Source organism: Lagenorhynchus albirostris, chromosome 14 (genome assembly GCF_949774975.1).
Source record: "Lagenorhynchus albirostris chromosome 14, mLagAlb1.1, whole genome shotgun sequence".
Lineage (NCBI taxonomy): Eukaryota > Metazoa > Chordata > Mammalia > Artiodactyla > Delphinidae > Lagenorhynchus > Lagenorhynchus albirostris.
The window spans coordinates 36,869,480-36,886,844 of record NC_083108.1 but is presented as its reverse complement, the minus strand read 5'-3'; the positions used below and the strand labels follow the sequence as shown (position 1 = coordinate 36,886,844).

The following is a 17,365-nucleotide window of genomic DNA, read 5'->3' as shown; positions in this document are numbered from 1 at the left end:
CCTCCAGGACCTTCTGCAGGGGTTCACACCTGTCCTCCAAGCCTTTCCTTACACCTTCCCCCTCCCCTCCCCCTGAACTGCACCTTGGGTCAGGGGTCATCTAGAGTAACACCGTTTTTTAAAACCTTGTTTCTTACTGTCATGGTATCATTTCAGATGAATCTTCAGTGTGCTGTGCCTCCCCCCCGCCCTTTAGCCTTATGTTTCTTGTACCCCCTCCTGCCTGGGACAGGGGCTTCCTAGCAGAACCTTGGGGGGTTTCTGTTCACCCAGAAGCTTTTGTCAAGTGAGTCATTTATTGCCTCTCAAGATTGGAAAATGGAAACTTCTGTATATTGATGAAAGCAGGGCCATTTCATCTGCTGCTCACGAAATTGCCTACCTAGAGCATGGGACTAAATAGCTAGAAAAGTCTGGACGTGAGAAGCCCGGCATCGGCGGGTCACCAGTGTGGCCATGGGTCTCGTGGGCCCCAGGACCGCAAGGTGAGGCCCACACCCCTCAGCCGGTCCCCAACAGACCCTTGGAGGCCTCCCGACAGCACATGGTCTGGGTCTGTTTAGAAATAAAATAATGCTTAGAGGAGAAATGAGGAACTTAATAGGATTTTAAAAGCCACAGGAACTGATGGGGCTACAGATGGTAGAGGGGCTGGGAAGACGGAGTCAGCCCCGGTTTTATAGTGGGGAATGTGGCCTCGGGGAGGGCCTCAGAGCCACGTCCACATGCATCGTGTCCAACCTCATTTGCTGGCCCAGCGGGACTCCGCTGCCACGAGAGCACCGGCTGTGACGAGGGGGACGGACGCCCTGAAGATGCTGTTAAACGACAGGGAGCCGCAAGAGGCTGCGGGAGCCACTTGGCTAAGTGACCGGCCCTCACCTGCCTCGGTGGAAACGAATGACTCACGGACTGTCGCACCTGCGCCCAACCCTCCATGCCTTCCCTGCCCTGCCCTTCCGGCCAGAGAGAGACCGAGACAGGAGGGGGAGACTGAACTGGTGGAGAGACGCAGACATGGGCTCCCAGGTCTGCAAAGGGAGGAGGGGGAGGCGGTGGAAGCTCGGGGGTGGGGGACTTCAGCCCCAGGTGGTTCTGCAGGACTTGGAGGGGTACATAAAAGAGGTTCCGTCACCCTATAGAAGCTTCCGTGTGTGTGTGTGCACGTGTGTCGGGGCGGGCAGGGGCGGGCGGGGGGACAGTCCATGGCTGCAGCTCAGGGCCACTCCCCTTGACATCGCCGGAACCTCCTCCAGGCCCTGCCGCCCAGGACGGGGTGGGGTGGAGGAACCACAGGACTTTATAACGCGGAGCTCAGCCCTCCTGCTGTGTCCACCCTACACCCTTCCTTCCACGATCATCGGGCCTCCGTCCAGGCTCCCATATCAGGTTCAGTCTCAGCTGCCCCTTTGCCTCCCTAGCCTGGGCCTGACCAAGGCCCCCTCAGGAAAACACGCCTGATGGGCCAGAGAGGGACCGTGGGAGCCCCTCATCTGTCCCCACGGTGGGCATGACCGCTTCCCGAGCTCGGGCTCACACGTCTCACACGTTGCTGGAGGCTGGAGTGTGTCTGTGCTCATGTGGTTTCCAGTCTGTGTCCCTGGAGGGGTGAGAGCGTGGCGGCCACCCGGGAGGGCTGCTTTCACCCTTGCTCCTGTTCCCTCGGAAGGGCTCCCCGGTGCCTCCCTGCTCCCTCTGAGGGGGCGGCCCCTTGAACCCTGAGTCCCCTCTTTCCCAGGACTCCCTCCCAAGCCGTCTTGGTTTCTAACTTCTCCAACGCCTCAGTCTGACATCTTGCTGCTTTGTTCTGTCATTTCATATAGATGAGATACAAACCGGTGGCCCCAGTCTGTGCCCCGCCCCCAGTCACTGGATCCCTGGTGGGGACGTTGGGTTTCACTTCACCAGGCACGAGTGTGGAATTGGGTGTGTGTCTGTGGGTGCCTTTGTCAGCGCTGAGCGGACAGCATGTTGGTGGGAAAGGTGTGTGAGTGCCTCCCTCATCTGGGCCCTGGATGAGGCCTGCATTAGCTGAACCTTCTGACCTACAGCGGGCTGCTGGGAAGAGGTGGGGGTGGTTTCTGGTGATGGGGTCAGAGGGGTGTGGCTTCCTGTGGCACAGCTCACATCTGCTGCTATGTGGCTGGGACTGGCGGAGGTAGGGTGGGACCAGGCCTACACCTGCTGTACTGGCCCAGGTCTCAGCCCCTCCTTCCCTCCTCAAGGGCTGCTACTTGTTTGCTGACCCCCTTGAGCCCCTTGAGGGGGGGTGGTGGACCCCAGCCCCGGCCTCCTCCGGTTCAGCCCAGGGAGCCCCCAAGCAGGTTTGCTGCCTGAGGCCAGGCTGCTCAGAGCCTGACTTCCTGAAAGGACCCCCCACCCCCCACCCCGGGCATTCTGGCTGCGGGAGCCTTGCCTGAGGCCGGGGATGGAGGGGGGGTGGGGGGGCGGGGGGGGGAGCTTATCCTGTCTTCAGCTGTAGCACTCATTTGGACTGAGACCAGGGAGGATGGGGAGGGGGTCAGGGCTACAGGGCAGCACACTGCGGGCACCCACCCAGAGGCTGAGAGTGAAACGGAGAGGCTGAAGGGCCCCTGCAGCTGTGGAGACCCAGTTCAGACGGGGACTGTGAACCAGCTCTTGGGGCGGGTGTGTCTGCCTGCTAGGAGGCAAAGGACACAACAGTTCACATCCAAGAAAGCGTCCTTGCCTCTGAGATGGCCAGGGCAGGTGGGAGGGTGCCCTCTACCTGGTTCCTCTCTGTCCCCAGCCTGCCTCACTCCCCTGGTGAATGAACTGGCTTGCTTATTTGGGGGTGAATCTGAGTTGATATATGACTTGCTCCAGCAAGTTCTGTGGGGTTAACAGGATTCTCCTTGCAGCGGGATGGGTCCTGGGGAAGTTCTTTCTCCTTTGGTTTTCTTTCCCCACCTAGCTGGAGCCCTAGCTCTTGGTGGTGGTATCAGGGGCTGTCTCCTCTCTTCCTGCCCAGGGATGTTACAGCTGTGATGCCCTCTCTTTGCCTGGTCCTCCATGGGGTCAGTGGCTCCTCCTTCTGATGGAGACAAGTGCAACCCCTTGGCCTTGTGTTCAGGGTCCCATTTTCACTTTGGGCCCTCACTGTCTCCTGCCAAGTCTACACCTCTTGGTCCAGTTTTCACCTCCTCCAGGAAGCCCTCCCTGCTTGCTCCAGGCCACAGTGGGTTCTCTCTTCTCTGACCCCTGCAGCCCTGGTCTCTCATGTCTTATGGGTACGTCTGGGAGCTTCTCATCCAGACTGGCCCTGCCTCCCTCACCTGGGACCCTGTTCCTCTCCCCTCATTTACCTTGAGAATAGCCCTAGAGGTATGACAAACGCCTGCAGCACCTTCCCACTGTCCCCTGAGTCCGAAAGACTATCCTAGGAGTCAGAGGAATGCAGAGCACCTGGGTGCTGGTTACTGACAGGCAGGGCTTTGAATTCTGGCTCTGCCACCACCTAGCTGTGTGACCTGAAACAAGTTACTTAGCCTCTCTGTGCCTTGGTTTGTACCTTTAAGTGGGGCCAATAACTTCCACCTCCCAACATTTTTGTATGGATTAAACGTATTTGTTTAAAGTCCTGGCCCACGGCGGTCTGGTGGTTAAGACTCTGCGCTCTCACTGCTGAGGGCCTGGGTTCAATCCCTGGTTGGGGAACTAAGGCCCCACAGGCTGCGTGCTGTGGCCAAATCCAATCAAATCCCAGCCCTCAGTGGGTGCTCTGTAAACAGCAGCTTTCCTGGATAGTGAGCTCTCCCATCCCTGGGTGAGGGGGTGGAGGCCCAGAGAAGCAGTGTCCGGGCCAGAGCTCATTCTGGACAAAGATGGGAATAGAACCCAGGACCAGAACAAGAGCTGCCGTCCTGTACTCTTCCTGGGGAGCTCCAGCCAAGCACCTAGCTAATCCGGGATGAGGAGAGCCCGGGTGGTGGAGACCCACCTCTCCCTCTGGGGCCACTTCCTCTTCCTGCCCCTCCTTTCTCCTCCCAGCTGTGCGCCCAAGTCTTCCCAGCTCCCTGCCACCTTCCCCTCTACCCACTTTCTCCCAGGCCTCCCTCCTCCTTCTGCCCCTTTCCCTTCACCTTTCTGGGCTCTTCCTTTCCCATCGTGTTCCTCCCCTGCCCCTTCCACTCCCACCCCTGCCGTCCATACCTTTCTCCTGTTCCCATTTCTTTCATCTTTTTTAACGTTCACCTCTCCCCCATCCCCTCCCCCCACTGAAGAAGTATTTAATGGATATTAAATTATTTTAAACTTTCTTTTTCTTTTCAAATAGCTTGGTGATGATGCTTACTCAGGATCATCTCCTTGTTTACTACTGAATATGCAATTAATAGATAGATGTTTAGGTTTGGCTCTCTTTTCCCCCCTTTCTACTGCAGGAAGAATAAAAAGAGCTGATTAATCTGGTTTGGGGCAAGTGTCAGCGCAGGAGATATATGGGAGAAAGGAGATGAGGTTAGCAACTTGAAGTTGGAGAGTTACTGCCTCCAAGGCCAGTGAGGGGAGAAACGGTTTGCATTAGAGCGCAGCGCGGCCTCGCTGGCAGCAGGCTTCCCGACACCCTGCTCCCGTCCTGGATTAAACTAGGCCTTCTTCGTGCCACCCTGACTTCTCCAGGTGTGGAATATCCCCTCCTTCAAGGCAGCTCAAGTGCCACGTCCTCGTCCTCCGAGGTCTCTGGCTGCCCCCATCTCAGGGACCCCTCCTCTGGGACCGCAGGTGCCACTTACCGTCCGAGCTCCCTCCCTACCAAAGCCAGGGGTCTCTGCTGCCTCCTGGCCCTGCCACACGGACAGGGCATTGCAGGTGAGTCACTGCCTGACAGGCGACCTGGGGGCCAGGTCCTGCTGGTCCTTTCTCCTGGAGACAGTCTCTGGGAGAGGCCCTGCCTCTGCCCTGTGTCACCGAGGGCACCTGCGTGAGGCCAGACTGCACGCCTCTCTCCGCCAGGGCAGGGGACCTGGCCCTGGGTGTTTGAGGAGCCTCTGTGTGCAGAGAAAACCAAGTAACTGGACTGCCAGGAGAGGGGCAGGAGCAAGCAGCGTGACCCAGGTGTGGTCTGCAGCATGAGCCCTTCACACCTGAACCATTTTTACTCTTCAACCAACCCGCTCCCATGATCGGGGTCCTCGGGATGGGGAGCTCTCAGAGGGCCACAGGGAGGCGCACCTGTGCCCTGGGGCACGGGGCCCCTTCGGGCAGCTGGGTTTGTTGGGTGGGATTCGAGGCCTGGGTCAGGAGGGCCCCAGAGCCATAGAGGCCTTGTGCCAGGGTGGAGGCCCTGTTGGGGCCCAGAGGGCAGAGGCCTGTGCTGGAGGGACCACAGGTCCCAGGGGTGGGCAGGCCACCTGTGGCCACACTACAGTTTCCTCAGGACAAGAACCTTGACTGAATTTGCAAATAGCTTTTGCCTATTTTTTGCTCTTAATTTCCTGGAAAATTGGGGGGGGGGAGAGGGGGAGGGAGAGAGAAGTTCCTCAGCGCCCAGTTGAGCTGAGATGAGAGTGAGTGTCCAGGCCTAGCCAGGGAGAGCCCAGGGGCGTGGTGTGGGCACGGACACCCGGGCCAGAAGCCTGGAGGGTGGCCGCTCGGCAGAGGAGCCAGAGCCTGGCCTGGTTGAGCCTCTGTGTGCAGTGGGGGAGCGGCGGGGAGGCCCCCGCTGGTGGACGGAACAGAGCCTCCCCTTGGGGCAAGAGGCCTGAGTCTGGGGGTGAGGCTCTGTCCTCCTGCTCTGTCCCCTTCCAGACATCTGCCTGTCCACCTGTATGTAGGTCCAGGGTCTTGACTTCAGCAGCCCCACCCCGCAGTGGGCAGCCCCCCTCAGATTCACCCACTCTGGCCTGAGCCTTCCCAGGGCAGGACTGAAACACATTTCCTCCCTCCCAGCCTGGCACCCTTTCAACTAGTCCAGTCCCATCCCAGTGGGGATTGCCTTGGTGACACAGAGGTGGGCCTACCCTTTTGGGTGTCTTAAAGGGGGCAGTGGAGCGCCCAGGACATCCTACTTGTTTACTCATGGGAAGGAAGGAACCCCAGCATACGGCAGACCCCAATTCTCCCCCATCCTCTTTACTCTGTCCCCACATCCGTCACCCAGGGCTCCAAAGCCCTGTTCCAACCCTGGGCCATGAGGTCCCAGGGGGCAGGGGGAGGCGGCAGGGAGTTGCTGCAACGCTGCATCGGGGGAGGGGAGGGGGGAGGGGAGGAAAGGAGGGAGGGGGAGGGGCAGAGACAAGTGGGCCCTCACGTGAAGGGGGCTGGCGCAGGCAGCTACTACCTCCTCGGCTCTCGCTGTCCGCTGGCTTCACCTGGATTGGCCGGTTCATCTGCAACAGAGCACAGGGGGGCAGTGTTAGAGCAGACACATCTGCACCCGAAGATACGCAGCTGTTCACGGGGACATAGCGCACGGACCACACCACCGACACATACACCCGCGTACCCGCGCAGCTGCAAACGAGCGGGTCTTCACTAAAGCCCCACCCATCTCCCCTCCCCAGCGTGGTCCCCAGGGTCCCCTGATTTCAGGAGGGTTTCTCAGGATTGGAGGTCTCCGATCCGGAGAGGGACCTCCAGTGATCCCTCTCCCAGCTTTGAGTACCTCTTGCTGTGATACTAGAATCTGAGGTGTCCCCTCTCTGGCCCACCCTGGAGACAGATCGCTTTGCTGAAACTAGCTGGTCTCTGGCCGAAGACTAACTCCTGCCCAGGTTGGGGCATGGCAGTGAGTTGCACCCCATCCCCGCAGTATCCTGCAGACGCTGGCTGGGGGTCCCAGGGGTGCCTGAGGCTCTGGACCACTCAGCTCCTTGTTGGAGCAGAGCTCAGGGCTGGGGCTCCTGACTGCGGCCAGGCTGTCCCCTCGGGGTGTATGTGGAGTGGGCACAGCTACTTGTCTCACGTGGTGTCTGGGTGCCAGGACGACACCAGGCACGGCCTGACGCCCCCAGCCTTTTAGCCGCCGGCCTCTCTGGAGGATCCGTTTCAATGCCTCATTCAGGCCACTAGGGGGCTCTGAACTCCAGGATCTGGGGCTCCGCAGCCCGTTTTCCATCCTCCGGATGCCGGAGGAGGCATAAGGTGGGCTCTCAGGCCCTGAGGATATTTCACACAATAAAAATGGTAGGAATCACGCAAATGGAATTATATTTTATGTCTTTGCCAGTGCTTTTGCTTGTCCTGTACCTCTCTTATCCCTTACTCTATTTGCATTTCTCTCACAAACAAACCTTGAGAGGCAGGCAGCGCACGTACTAAATGCCCCCATTTTGTAGATGGAGAAGCTGAGGCGGGGCCCCCTTGTGGCAAGATGTGCCTGGGAACCTGGGTCCGCCAGGGCTATTTTTGGGCTTTTGTCCTGCACCAGGTGACTTTCCGTTGCCAATTCCCCTTGTGTATGGAGGCTGGACTAGCCAGTCACAAGCTTCCTTCTGGTCTAGGATTCGAAGTGAGCTTTGGTTGCGTCAAGACGATGGGTGGGGGAGCGTGGGTGCCCGTGACTCAGCAAGGTGAAGATGAGGCCAGGGGAAGGGCAGAGCCACGCAAGGAAGGACAGAGGCGGGAGGCAGGGCACAGAACAGAGGAAAAGGAAGCACAGGTGGCCCGGAGGGTAAGATAGGATTCTGGGGGGGGGGGGCCGGTCCCCTAAGAGGGGGTCCGGGTGCCATTGTTTGCCAGGAGGTCCCCACTCGGCACCCCTTATGGAGTTGAGGGAAATGAAGGTACTTGGTATGTACGCTCTGCCCGCGGAGGAAGGTGTGGGTTTACGGGAACCTCCAATTAACAGGGAGAAGGAAGAGGGACATAGGAAATTCCTAGCTTCATTTCGGGGGTCCTGGCTCCCCCATAGACCACCTCCTTTCCAGTCCTTGAGCGAAGGGTCCAGGAGTCTGAGCTTGCCTCTGGCCGTGGGAGAAGGGCTGTACTCTCGGGTTCCCGTTCTGTGTCTTTGGAGACTCCACATCCAGCGCTTCCCTAGGCTGTCCCTCCTTTCTGGAACACCCCTTCCTCCTAGTCTCCCCCAAAGCTGCAGAAAGGCCCCACGGCTGACCTGGACCCAGTTCTGGCCATTGTATTCTCCTGGGTATATTTCTATGGCTTTCTTGCTTATGTAATTATTATAATGCTCCACGGACGGGTTATTATCTCTCTCTTGCCAATGAAAAGCCAAGCTCGGAGGAGTTGCAGATCCAGACTGCGGCCAGGGTGGGCAGGCATGGTGCTACCGTGATAAGTTATGATGACGGGGTGGGTTGGACTTCCTATGTTTCACCTCATTTGACCCCAAAGCTGCTCTGAAAGGAGGGGGTCAAGGGAAGATGTCCATCTGGCAAGGGGCAATTGGGCCACCAAATTGAATACAACCTCCTCCGCCTGGTCCCCCAAATCTGGCCCCCACTGCCTCTTGCGTCAGTCCATTCCTCACGACCGGACACTTTCCTCCCCCATGTGTTCCTTCGGCCTGTGAGCTCTGTTCCCATACCCCCACCAGCCTCTGGCCTGAAGCCTTCCTGGTACTCCAGGGGGAAGAGTCCTGCAGGAATTCTCCCTTTTCCGTATGGAATGTGCAGTCAAGTTGGGAAGTGAGTTGCAAAGGGGGCACCGCACTGCTACACCTGCAGGAACATGAACAGCTGCTACAAAATTATATTGTTGGATGATCATCACTTCCCCTAGGATGCGTGCAAATAGATCATCTTTAACTAAGGAAATGGAGTTTCAGAGAGGTTAAGAAACTAGCTTGAGGTCACACAGGTGGTAAACGGTGATCAAGATGAACCCAGGACTCTTAACACCAGACTACATGTTTGGGAGATTCTGGGAACCAGACGTGACAGGCTTAGGAAAGGTCCAGGAAAGTTCAAAACAGAGTGTGGGGAAGGGGGTGAGTGGTGAGCTGATTCAGGCTTCCCCAGTAAGGAGTGGGGCGTGAGGAGGGGCAGGCAGAGGAGTGTGAACCAGGCTCAGCTGGGCTCTGCTGCTGTGGAGACAAGGGAAGGAGGAGGCCGCAGAGGAGGCTCCATCCCTGGGGCCAGAGCAGGCCCAGGCCGAGCCCGAATGCTCTGAGGCAATGCTGGGAGGAAGGGCAGGGACCCTGGGAGGACACCTCCCCTGGCACCTCGTTTCTGAGTCCCACAGCAACTCTCTATGGAGAGCAGAGGGGGTGAGTCCTACGGACGGACGAGGGCTGGGGTAGAACTGTTTCTGTGATAATGGGACCCATTTTCCGTGGTAAATTAAACAAGGCAAACGGAATCTGCCTGTGCGTGGAGCCGTCCACCCTGGGGCATGTCACCCTCAGGCAGTCAGCCACTGTCCCGCTGTCCTTGACACCCGGGCACTCGTGAATGCTGTGCCCCAGGCTCACGGACTTAGGCCTGATTCCCCTCAGTTCCACCCCCCAGCCCCCAGCAAGCCCTCCCTGACCAGGCCAGCCCTGGATGGTGCTCCCAGACCTCCTCCATCACTGGGCTCCTGGCAGTGGGGACCCAGGGGCTCATCTAGCCTCCCACCTGCCCTCAGCCATGGCCTGGGCACCCACAATGGAGCAGCATTGCCCTGGTTCCCATGGACCTGTGGCTCCTGGGGTCATATTTCATGTCCTATTATTATCTAGGGATGGTCAGAGTCCGTACAGCCTTTGCCGGGCTGTCAGGGTGGAGCCAGGATAGATGGGGAGAGAAAGAAATCCCGTGCTTTCTTAATTCTCAGCAGAAATAAAGTGTCAGGCTCAGCTGGGAAGATTTCTTAGGTAGAGCAGGCTCTGTACAGATGCCTCGGGCCTGAAGGGAGATCTCCCTCCTTCGGCCCGTGTTTCTCTTCCCTGTTCCAGACTTCAGCCCCATCTAGCCTCGCCCGGACATGCTTACATCCTGGGGAGTAGAGGGCAGACCATGCCGCAGAGATGGGCAGTGAGGCAGGAACTGTGAAGCAGGGGAGAGAGGATACTGGTAGGAAGGCGGGAGGGGCAGTTGCCATCTCCTTGCCCGTCTTCTAACTTTGACTGTGGCCTCAGGACCTCTTGGCCACATGAGCCCCAGGGCATCCCCTGCAGGTGAATGTCGAGGATGCGCTGGGGCCCATTTCTTGGTGCCTTTCCTCTAACCCTTCCCAGCTCCTCTGTCCAGCCATCCCGTCCCTCTCAGCCACCGTACTATCCTTCTGGGAGGGCCTGGGCCTGGGCCTCGGGGCTGGGTCATCAGCATCCCCATGTTCCCCTGTGGCCTTCAGCCCCGGTTGTGCCTCCAGGTGCCTGAGCTGGGCCGCCTTCCCTGGGTCAGGAACAGCTCCCTGAAGCCACCCTCAGGCTTCTGGGGTCAGCCCTCTGGGGACATCACTAACTTCCTTTGTCATCGACCGTGTTCAGGCTTCCAGCCCCGGGGGCCCCTCAGGGGGAGCGAGTGGTCCTGGCCTAGGTCTGGGGTCCTCTCTGCTCCCTGCTGCAGCCAGTGGTGGGTGGCAGGGCCTCCTTCCCTCCCAGGCCCCTCTGCCCTGGCCCCACCTCCCCTTCTTCTCCCCGTCTCTGCCACTTTTTGCATCAACACATACCCATGCATTAAACAAGACATTCCATTAATTTCTTCATCATCATAACTTAAGCTGGGACATACCCTTTAAATATTCATTCAGCTATGAAAACTGGGCATTAAAATTTTAATAATGTCAAGCTCATTTGAACTGGGTTCCTTGGGGACGATTACGATACAATTAGAATAAATACAATGATTGATCTGGTCCAAAGGCTTCACCTGTCCGTCCAGCGTGGCTTCCCGCGTAAGGAGAGGCCTGTGGCCAGTGGGCAGACAGACAGATTGATGGACAGGCCAGCTGGCTCTTTCTTGACTCCCTCTCCCCCTCCCAACACCCCCTCCCATCTCTGCTCCGGGGGCCACGTCTCCCTCCCACAGGGGTCTGCGGGTCTCTGCTGCCCACTGTGGGCCCGGGTGCAGGGCCATCCCTCGGCATCTGGGAAGCTGCCTCTGATTAACCCTCGTGGTTCCAGTTACTGCTTTCCTTGTCCTCCTGGTACAAACTGGGCCGTGCCCCTGGGCTTGTTCCTGTGTGAGAGCCATTCTCTTGTCTGTGTCTCTTCACACCGGCCCTGCGAGGGGCTCCCTGAGGCTGGAATGAAACCCCACCAGAGCAGGCCCAGCCTGCGGAGGGGGCCCCTGGTCCCTGAGTGCCCACATGTGTCCTGCCACCAGACCAGAGAGGGACTGTCTTCACTCGGCTTCCCTTCTGCTGCAATCACCTTCCTAAGGGCTGGCACGAAGGTTTTGGGGGGTGGCTGAGCCCCCTCTGTCCCTCACTGCCTGGCACCTGCCTAAGCCAGTGCCAGGGTGAGCCCTGGGGACGTCCGGAACTCACCCCTGCTTCACTGGGGACAGCCCTTGCTGCCCGCAGGATCACTTGGGGCCCTTCCTCCTGGAGCTGGGTCCCCCTCCACCTGTCTTCTCAGGACCCTAAGCCCCCTGCTTCACACCGGGCCCCAGTGAGCTGACCCAGATCTGTCTCAGAAAGAGCCTGGGAAGTTCCCTGTCACTCGTCAAAGGCCATCCAAACCCTCCTCTTCATCAAAAGACTTCCTGCCCTTCCAATAAGACTTCCTTGGTTATCTCTCAGCCCCCCAGCCACACATGGCCCTATACCACTCTCTCTCTCTCTCTCAGTGTGTGTGTGTGTGTGTGTGTGTGTGTGTGTGTGTGTGTGTGTGTGTATGCACACGTGCACCCATGCTCACGCTTGAGTAGTACTTGTGTGACATCACAGACATCATGAGACAATTCATTCAGGTTGGGTGTTGGGATTAACCGAGATGAGGGAGGAAACTAGTGCGGTGCTCCCAGCAAATGTCAGCTTCCGTGTTGTTTGCCAGTCTGTGACCCAGAAATGCCTCAGGAAGGTCTGGACCAATGCCCTGCACGGGGCTGGGGAGGGGGAGGGGGAGGACAGCGGGGGTGGCAGGGTTACTGGCGTGGCCTATGGAGATGGCTAGCGTGTGCTCTCCAGCCGGCAGCTGAGCCCCCAGACGCACTTCCAGGGTGGATGTCCAAACCTCAAAGCCGAGGTCCTTCCTGGCTGCCTTTGGGATGTGTGGGTGTCTGGTGATACCCCGTTTTCTGCTCACCAGGAGGGCTCGCATCTCCCAAAACCATGCAGTAATCTGGTAATGCTGATCCTTCTTCTGTTCAAACCTGCAGCCTGCGCTGGAAGCAGCTCTTAGCTCTGTGCGCCCACACATTCCTCAGAGCCTGGCCCCTACTCTTCATCTGTCCTGCTGTTTGTTCTCATCCCCCCCAGTGAACTCAGCTTTTATGCTGTCTGCCCCCCACCCCAGCACACATGACGGTCATGGAAATGGTGAAGCAGCAGACCCTGTGTTCTGGACCTGTTGGGACATCTGTGCCCCATCTTCAGTGGCACTGCTGCTCTGGGAAGAGAGACCTAATTTGCAGGGCCCCCTGTTCAAAAAGCAAGGAAAAAAGCATCATTAAAGCACTGAAATATAAAGCTTTCCCTTTCTTTCATGGTCTCTCTCTTGCTTGACTTGTCATGGTATTTTTTTACCTGCTATTTGATGTCGTTTTAAGTAAAGAAAAATATAAATTTTAAATTATTAGCATGGATTCTACCATTCATCTTTATTTTGTGTGATGCCAGTTTTAAGTGCAAACATCAGAACATTTAACGCCTATGCAGAACCACCAAAATTATACAATTCGTTTTTGTGACTCATGCCTGGAGGGTGCCTTGAGCTGGCCAGAGGAGAGAAAGGCGAGCCAGACTCAGGAAGGTTAAGAAGAAAGAGAGGGTCTCCTCAGTCCTGGAGACCCTCGCAGGTACCCAGAGCCCCGCCCTGCACCATGGGGGGCAGGCTGGGCCTGAGGACTGCTGGGTTCTCTCTTCCACTGACTGCAGACTGACCTGGTACAATCCAGCCAAGGGTGGGCCATGGGAAGTACAGCCAGACTTCACTTGTGCCCATGGTACCCCCTGACCTAACCCACAGTGGGCGGGTGATCCTCAAGGGTATTGTAAGTGCTGTGCCAGGGATGCATTAGTCAGCTGAAAGATGCTCACCCCTGCTAAGACAATGCCTCTGTTGACCAGACAGACATGCCACAGCGCTGCCAGCCTGGGGTACCACGGGGAAAGTGGGCCCCACCCGGTCTTCCCTAAACCCCACCCAGGCCGTTGCTGGCTGGCCTAGAAGGCAGAGTGATTTCACGTGGGGACCAGGATGTATATAGATCAGGCAGGCAGTGGGAGGCAAAACCGATCATAAGCAGAGGCCCCAGGCCCCCTACATGGGCTCCTTCATGCCACAGACTTCACTTATGAAACACAAGTTCGAAGATACAATTTTAAGAATTTCAAGGTGGCAACTGCAGAGCACTAAACACTAAGCATGGGACCCTTCTGAGCGTGGGGCCTTGTGTGACAGCACAGGGAGCCTGCCCATGAACTTGCCCTGACCACGATGCCCTTCTGGGTCCCCATCATCCTGCAAGCTTATCTCTATCCACCAGCTCCAGGCATCAGACATATCCTCGACCATCAGGTGTTTTCAGGTGGAACTGTGCACAAGCTTCTGAAACAGAGAACGGTACTCAAAGATTTATCTTTAAAAAAATTCTTTTTTAAAAATAAATTTATTTATTTATTTTTGGCCGCGTTGTGTCTTCGTTGCTGCACGCGGGCTTTCTCTAGCTGCGGAGAGCAGGGGCTACTCTTCGTTGCGGCACGCGGACTTCTCGTTGCGGTGGCTTGTCTTGTTGCAGAGCACGGGCTCTAGGCGCTCGGGCTTCAGTAGTTGCAGCACGGGGGCTCAGTAGTTGTGGCGCACAGGCTTAGTTGCTCCGCGGCATGTGGGATCTTCCCATACCGGGGATGGAACCCGTGTCCCCTGCATTGGCAGGAGGATCGTTAACCATTGCGCCACCAGGGAAGTCCCAAGATTTATCTTTTAAAGGTGAACTTCGGGCAAGTTGGGGAGGATAGACTGAGAATTTCCAGACTTTGGTGTAAAAGGCTGGTGGTGAGGATGCAACCATCTGATACAGATAGAGAAGAGAACTCACTAATGAGAACATGGGGACCACAGGTAGGCGGCTCTACAGCGACCCTGTCCCCCACCAGGATTTTGTCTTCATGGCACTTAGCAATTCATAATGAACAAATTAATTAATGGAGAAATTGTTTGTTTAAAGCCCCAGGAGGACAGATTCTGAATCCTGGGCCCCGCTGGATTCCCCTGGCTGTGCACAGTGGGCCCTCAGTAACCTTGGAAGGAAAGGATGAACCCTTGCTGCAGGGGCCCCCCAGTCCCCCAGAGAGAAGGGATCGAAGGGGATTGGCAGAAACAGCGCACATCATTTGTAGCTTGTTGTAAATATATCGTTTTAATTACCTCTTTAATAAATTGTTCAGTGTGGGGTTAGAGATTCAAGGAATCCCGTTTGCTGTCGTCATAAAGTGTTGACTTAAGGACACCCCAGCAGTGACTGCAGAGTGACATGTGCCTTTGCTAGAGGCACTCCCCCACCACGGGCCAGACTCCGAGGTGACCCTGGCCGGGCCAGTTGGTGGTGCGGCTCCCAGGGCCCGAGGGCAGGTCCCGAGCCGGCTGTGGGTGCAGCGCGCTTGCTCCCTTCTCGGCCCAGCCACCACCCACGCCTCCCTCAGGTCTCAGCAGCCCCCTGGCCTTGCAATAAATTAGGGGTCTCTTCAAGCTCCCCGTCCTTTCCTTCATTGCCTTGCCACAATTTGGGACAGTGATAAGCCATTATGGTTCTCAAGTTGTGGATTTATTTGTTTAATATTTGTCTCCTCTGTACGAGGGAAGGTCCACACCTGTCCTGTTCCGACTAAACACCCAGAGTCGGGCGTGGCACCCGGTACACCATAGGTGTTCAATAAATGCTCACTGACCAAATGGACGACTGAATCCTCTATTGTGCCTGTCACTGGCATCGTTCCCTCCTGCCTCAGCCACGGTCTGGCGGCAGGAGTGTCCAGAGGCCAGAAGTGGTGACCCGCTGAACAGCCCTATTTCTGGTCCAGAGAGAAAGGCCCTTTAACCCTCCCTCCTCCAGCAAAGTGGTGATGTTGTACCTCCGGATTAGGAAGGGTTTACTGAACCAGTGATCATGGTTTAGAGAGACAGCCAGTGAGCGCAGACCAGACAGAAGAACCTGGAGGTTATTGTTAAAATATGCAAATCCACAGCCCATTGAAATGCAAACCCTCCAGATAAGATTTTTAATAAATCTGGTTCTGCTCCCATTGCCCGCATCCAGGAGGCCATCTGATGCTTGTTGGGTCAGGCATGTAGGGCCTGTCAGCTCTTCACCCCTCTCCTCATTTAGATGGTCCAGCTCGGAGCTGCCCCTGAAGCGGTGGAAGGGGGGTGCCTGCCAGCCGAGGCCCTCTGTTGGTCCCTTGGTAAAACACTTGAGGTCACCTCTGGATCACTCGCAGAGGCATCTCACCCTCATCCTTCCCCTTCTTCACCTTCATCCTCACCTCCTCTCATTGGTCTGAAGGGCAGAGTCCCAAGGCCTTGTGCCCCCCTCCAGCGAGGCCCAGTCACACCTGTCACTCTGCCAGTCACGGCCTCTGGATTCCTTCAGTCAGCTGCTGTCAAAAGTGGCCCTCAAGGGGATGAAGGAAGGCGGCTGAGAAGCAGCACAGAGGCCTGACTGTCTTAATGACCATCAAGACAGGAGAGTGGGTGGACCTGCATGGCCTCTGCCGTGTGCCTGGATGGAGGACAGGGAGGCATGAGTGACCGTGACAGGTGACAGTTATCGAGTCCTTCGCAACTCCAGACCTTGCACTGACCACACGACTTGGCTACGTCCTTCCATCCTCTCTGACACCAGCTGAGCCCGGTGAGCAGACTCACGGGGTGGGGAGGATGTAGAGGGGGTTGGCTGGCAGGCAGAACCGCGGACGACGTAGATGAGTTGAGGGAAGAGCCAGCAGGGTGTCACAGAGTGTGAGGAAAGTCTCAGAGTGTGATGTGCAGGCAGGTCGGGTGGAAGCAGGGGGCCTGATGTGGCTCCTGGAGGGTCTGAGCCTGTGCAGTGGGCAGTGGTGTCCCCTAGCATTCCACTAGGGCCACATTCAGAAAGAGCAAGAGGGCTTGGGGCAGTGGAGCCTGGTCGGGGGTGAACATTTAGATCAGGAATGGCCAGTACTATCTTGGCATCTGGTCCCCTCCCAGCCTGTAGGCAGGTGGGGTGGGGAGCTAGACGCCCGCGGTGCGGGGAGGGGAGCAGGGCACGGGGGCCTCTGCAGCCCGTACATCGCCCGTGGTCCAGCCCCACAAACAAGGCCCCAGGCAGTTGCTATGCAACAGGATGCTCTGCTCTGCCGTGTCCAGCCAACGGGCGGCGGCGCTGACGGAGCCTATTGGTGGGACTGCCTGGGGTGGCCCCCTCCCCTTCTCTCTGTCTCCTCTCTCGCTCCCATCCCTCTCCCAACCTCCACCCTCTCTGCTCTCTGGCATCTAAGTTTACAGAATGCTTTCCCCTCACCCACTGGGTACAAACAAAGGAGGTGCCCCTTCCCTGGGCCAGTCAAAAGTCTCTTCTGCTTGTTTCCAGAAGGGAGGGGATCCCCAGTCAGCCTTTTAGTTTTCCTCGTCCCCCCATTGCCATGGGGCTGGGATTGGGCCCCATCTGCGTGGGTGGAAGCTTCTCTGGGCTGTGGCAGGTAAGGAGGTGGAATCCTGGAGATGGAATAGTGCCGCTGGGCTCTGCCCCTACCTGGCAGTCAGGGCTTCCCAGATCCACGCAGCCAAGGGCAGCCTGTCTCTTTGTCTCCAAGCCCCATGTCCTTCTCATCCGCTCCCACCAACATGCCAGAGCTGCCCTGGCAAGGGTGGGCGGACCCTTGTGGTCCTAATTAAGATCTGCTGCCGTGGAAACGAAGCTCATTAGCCTGCACGGCCAGGCTGGGTCGCTAACCCTCTTCAGAGTGGGGGTGTGTGATTTTTTTAAAAACAGCAGTGGATAGATAATTCTGGATGAAACGAGTCCCGATTTAGTTGGGAGGCCTGGATTTCAGTCCTAGCTCTGCCACCTCCTTGTGCATGTGAGGTGGGGCAGTTACTTGACCTCTTAGGATCACATCCCAGAGGGTGTGTGGAGAGCCCCGCGGGAGTGATAGCTCGGGTAATGCTCTTAGCACAGTGCCTGGCGCCTAGTAAGTGCTCAAGAAACAAACAGCAGCTATGCTCTCCGGCCTTTCCCCTCCCTTCCTCTCCCTGCTCCTCGTTCCCCCAAAGCCTCTCCTCCACCTGCCCCGGCTCTGCCCTCGCTGTGCCCTGTTCCCT

General features: G+C 57.3%; 1 protein-coding gene across 14 annotated transcripts in view; it reads right to left on the bottom strand.

Moving 5' to 3' along the window:
• The window catches only part of CELF4 (CUGBP Elav-like family member 4), a 298,011-nt gene that overhangs the window by 67,363 nt on the left and 213,283 nt on the right, over positions 1–17,365 (bottom strand). For 8 of the 14 annotated variants that reach the window (XM_060170704.1, XM_060170710.1, XM_060170707.1 and 5 more), the window contains exon 3: positions 6,302–6,350. In XM_060170704.1, coding sequence (XP_060026687.1) covers positions 6,302–6,350 — 49 coding nt within the window. Of the gene's footprint in view, positions 1–6,271; positions 6,351–17,365 lie in introns of all 14 variants that reach the window. The other 6 variants (XM_060170700.1, XM_060170701.1, XM_060170711.1 and 3 more) reach the window with 1 other exon arrangement.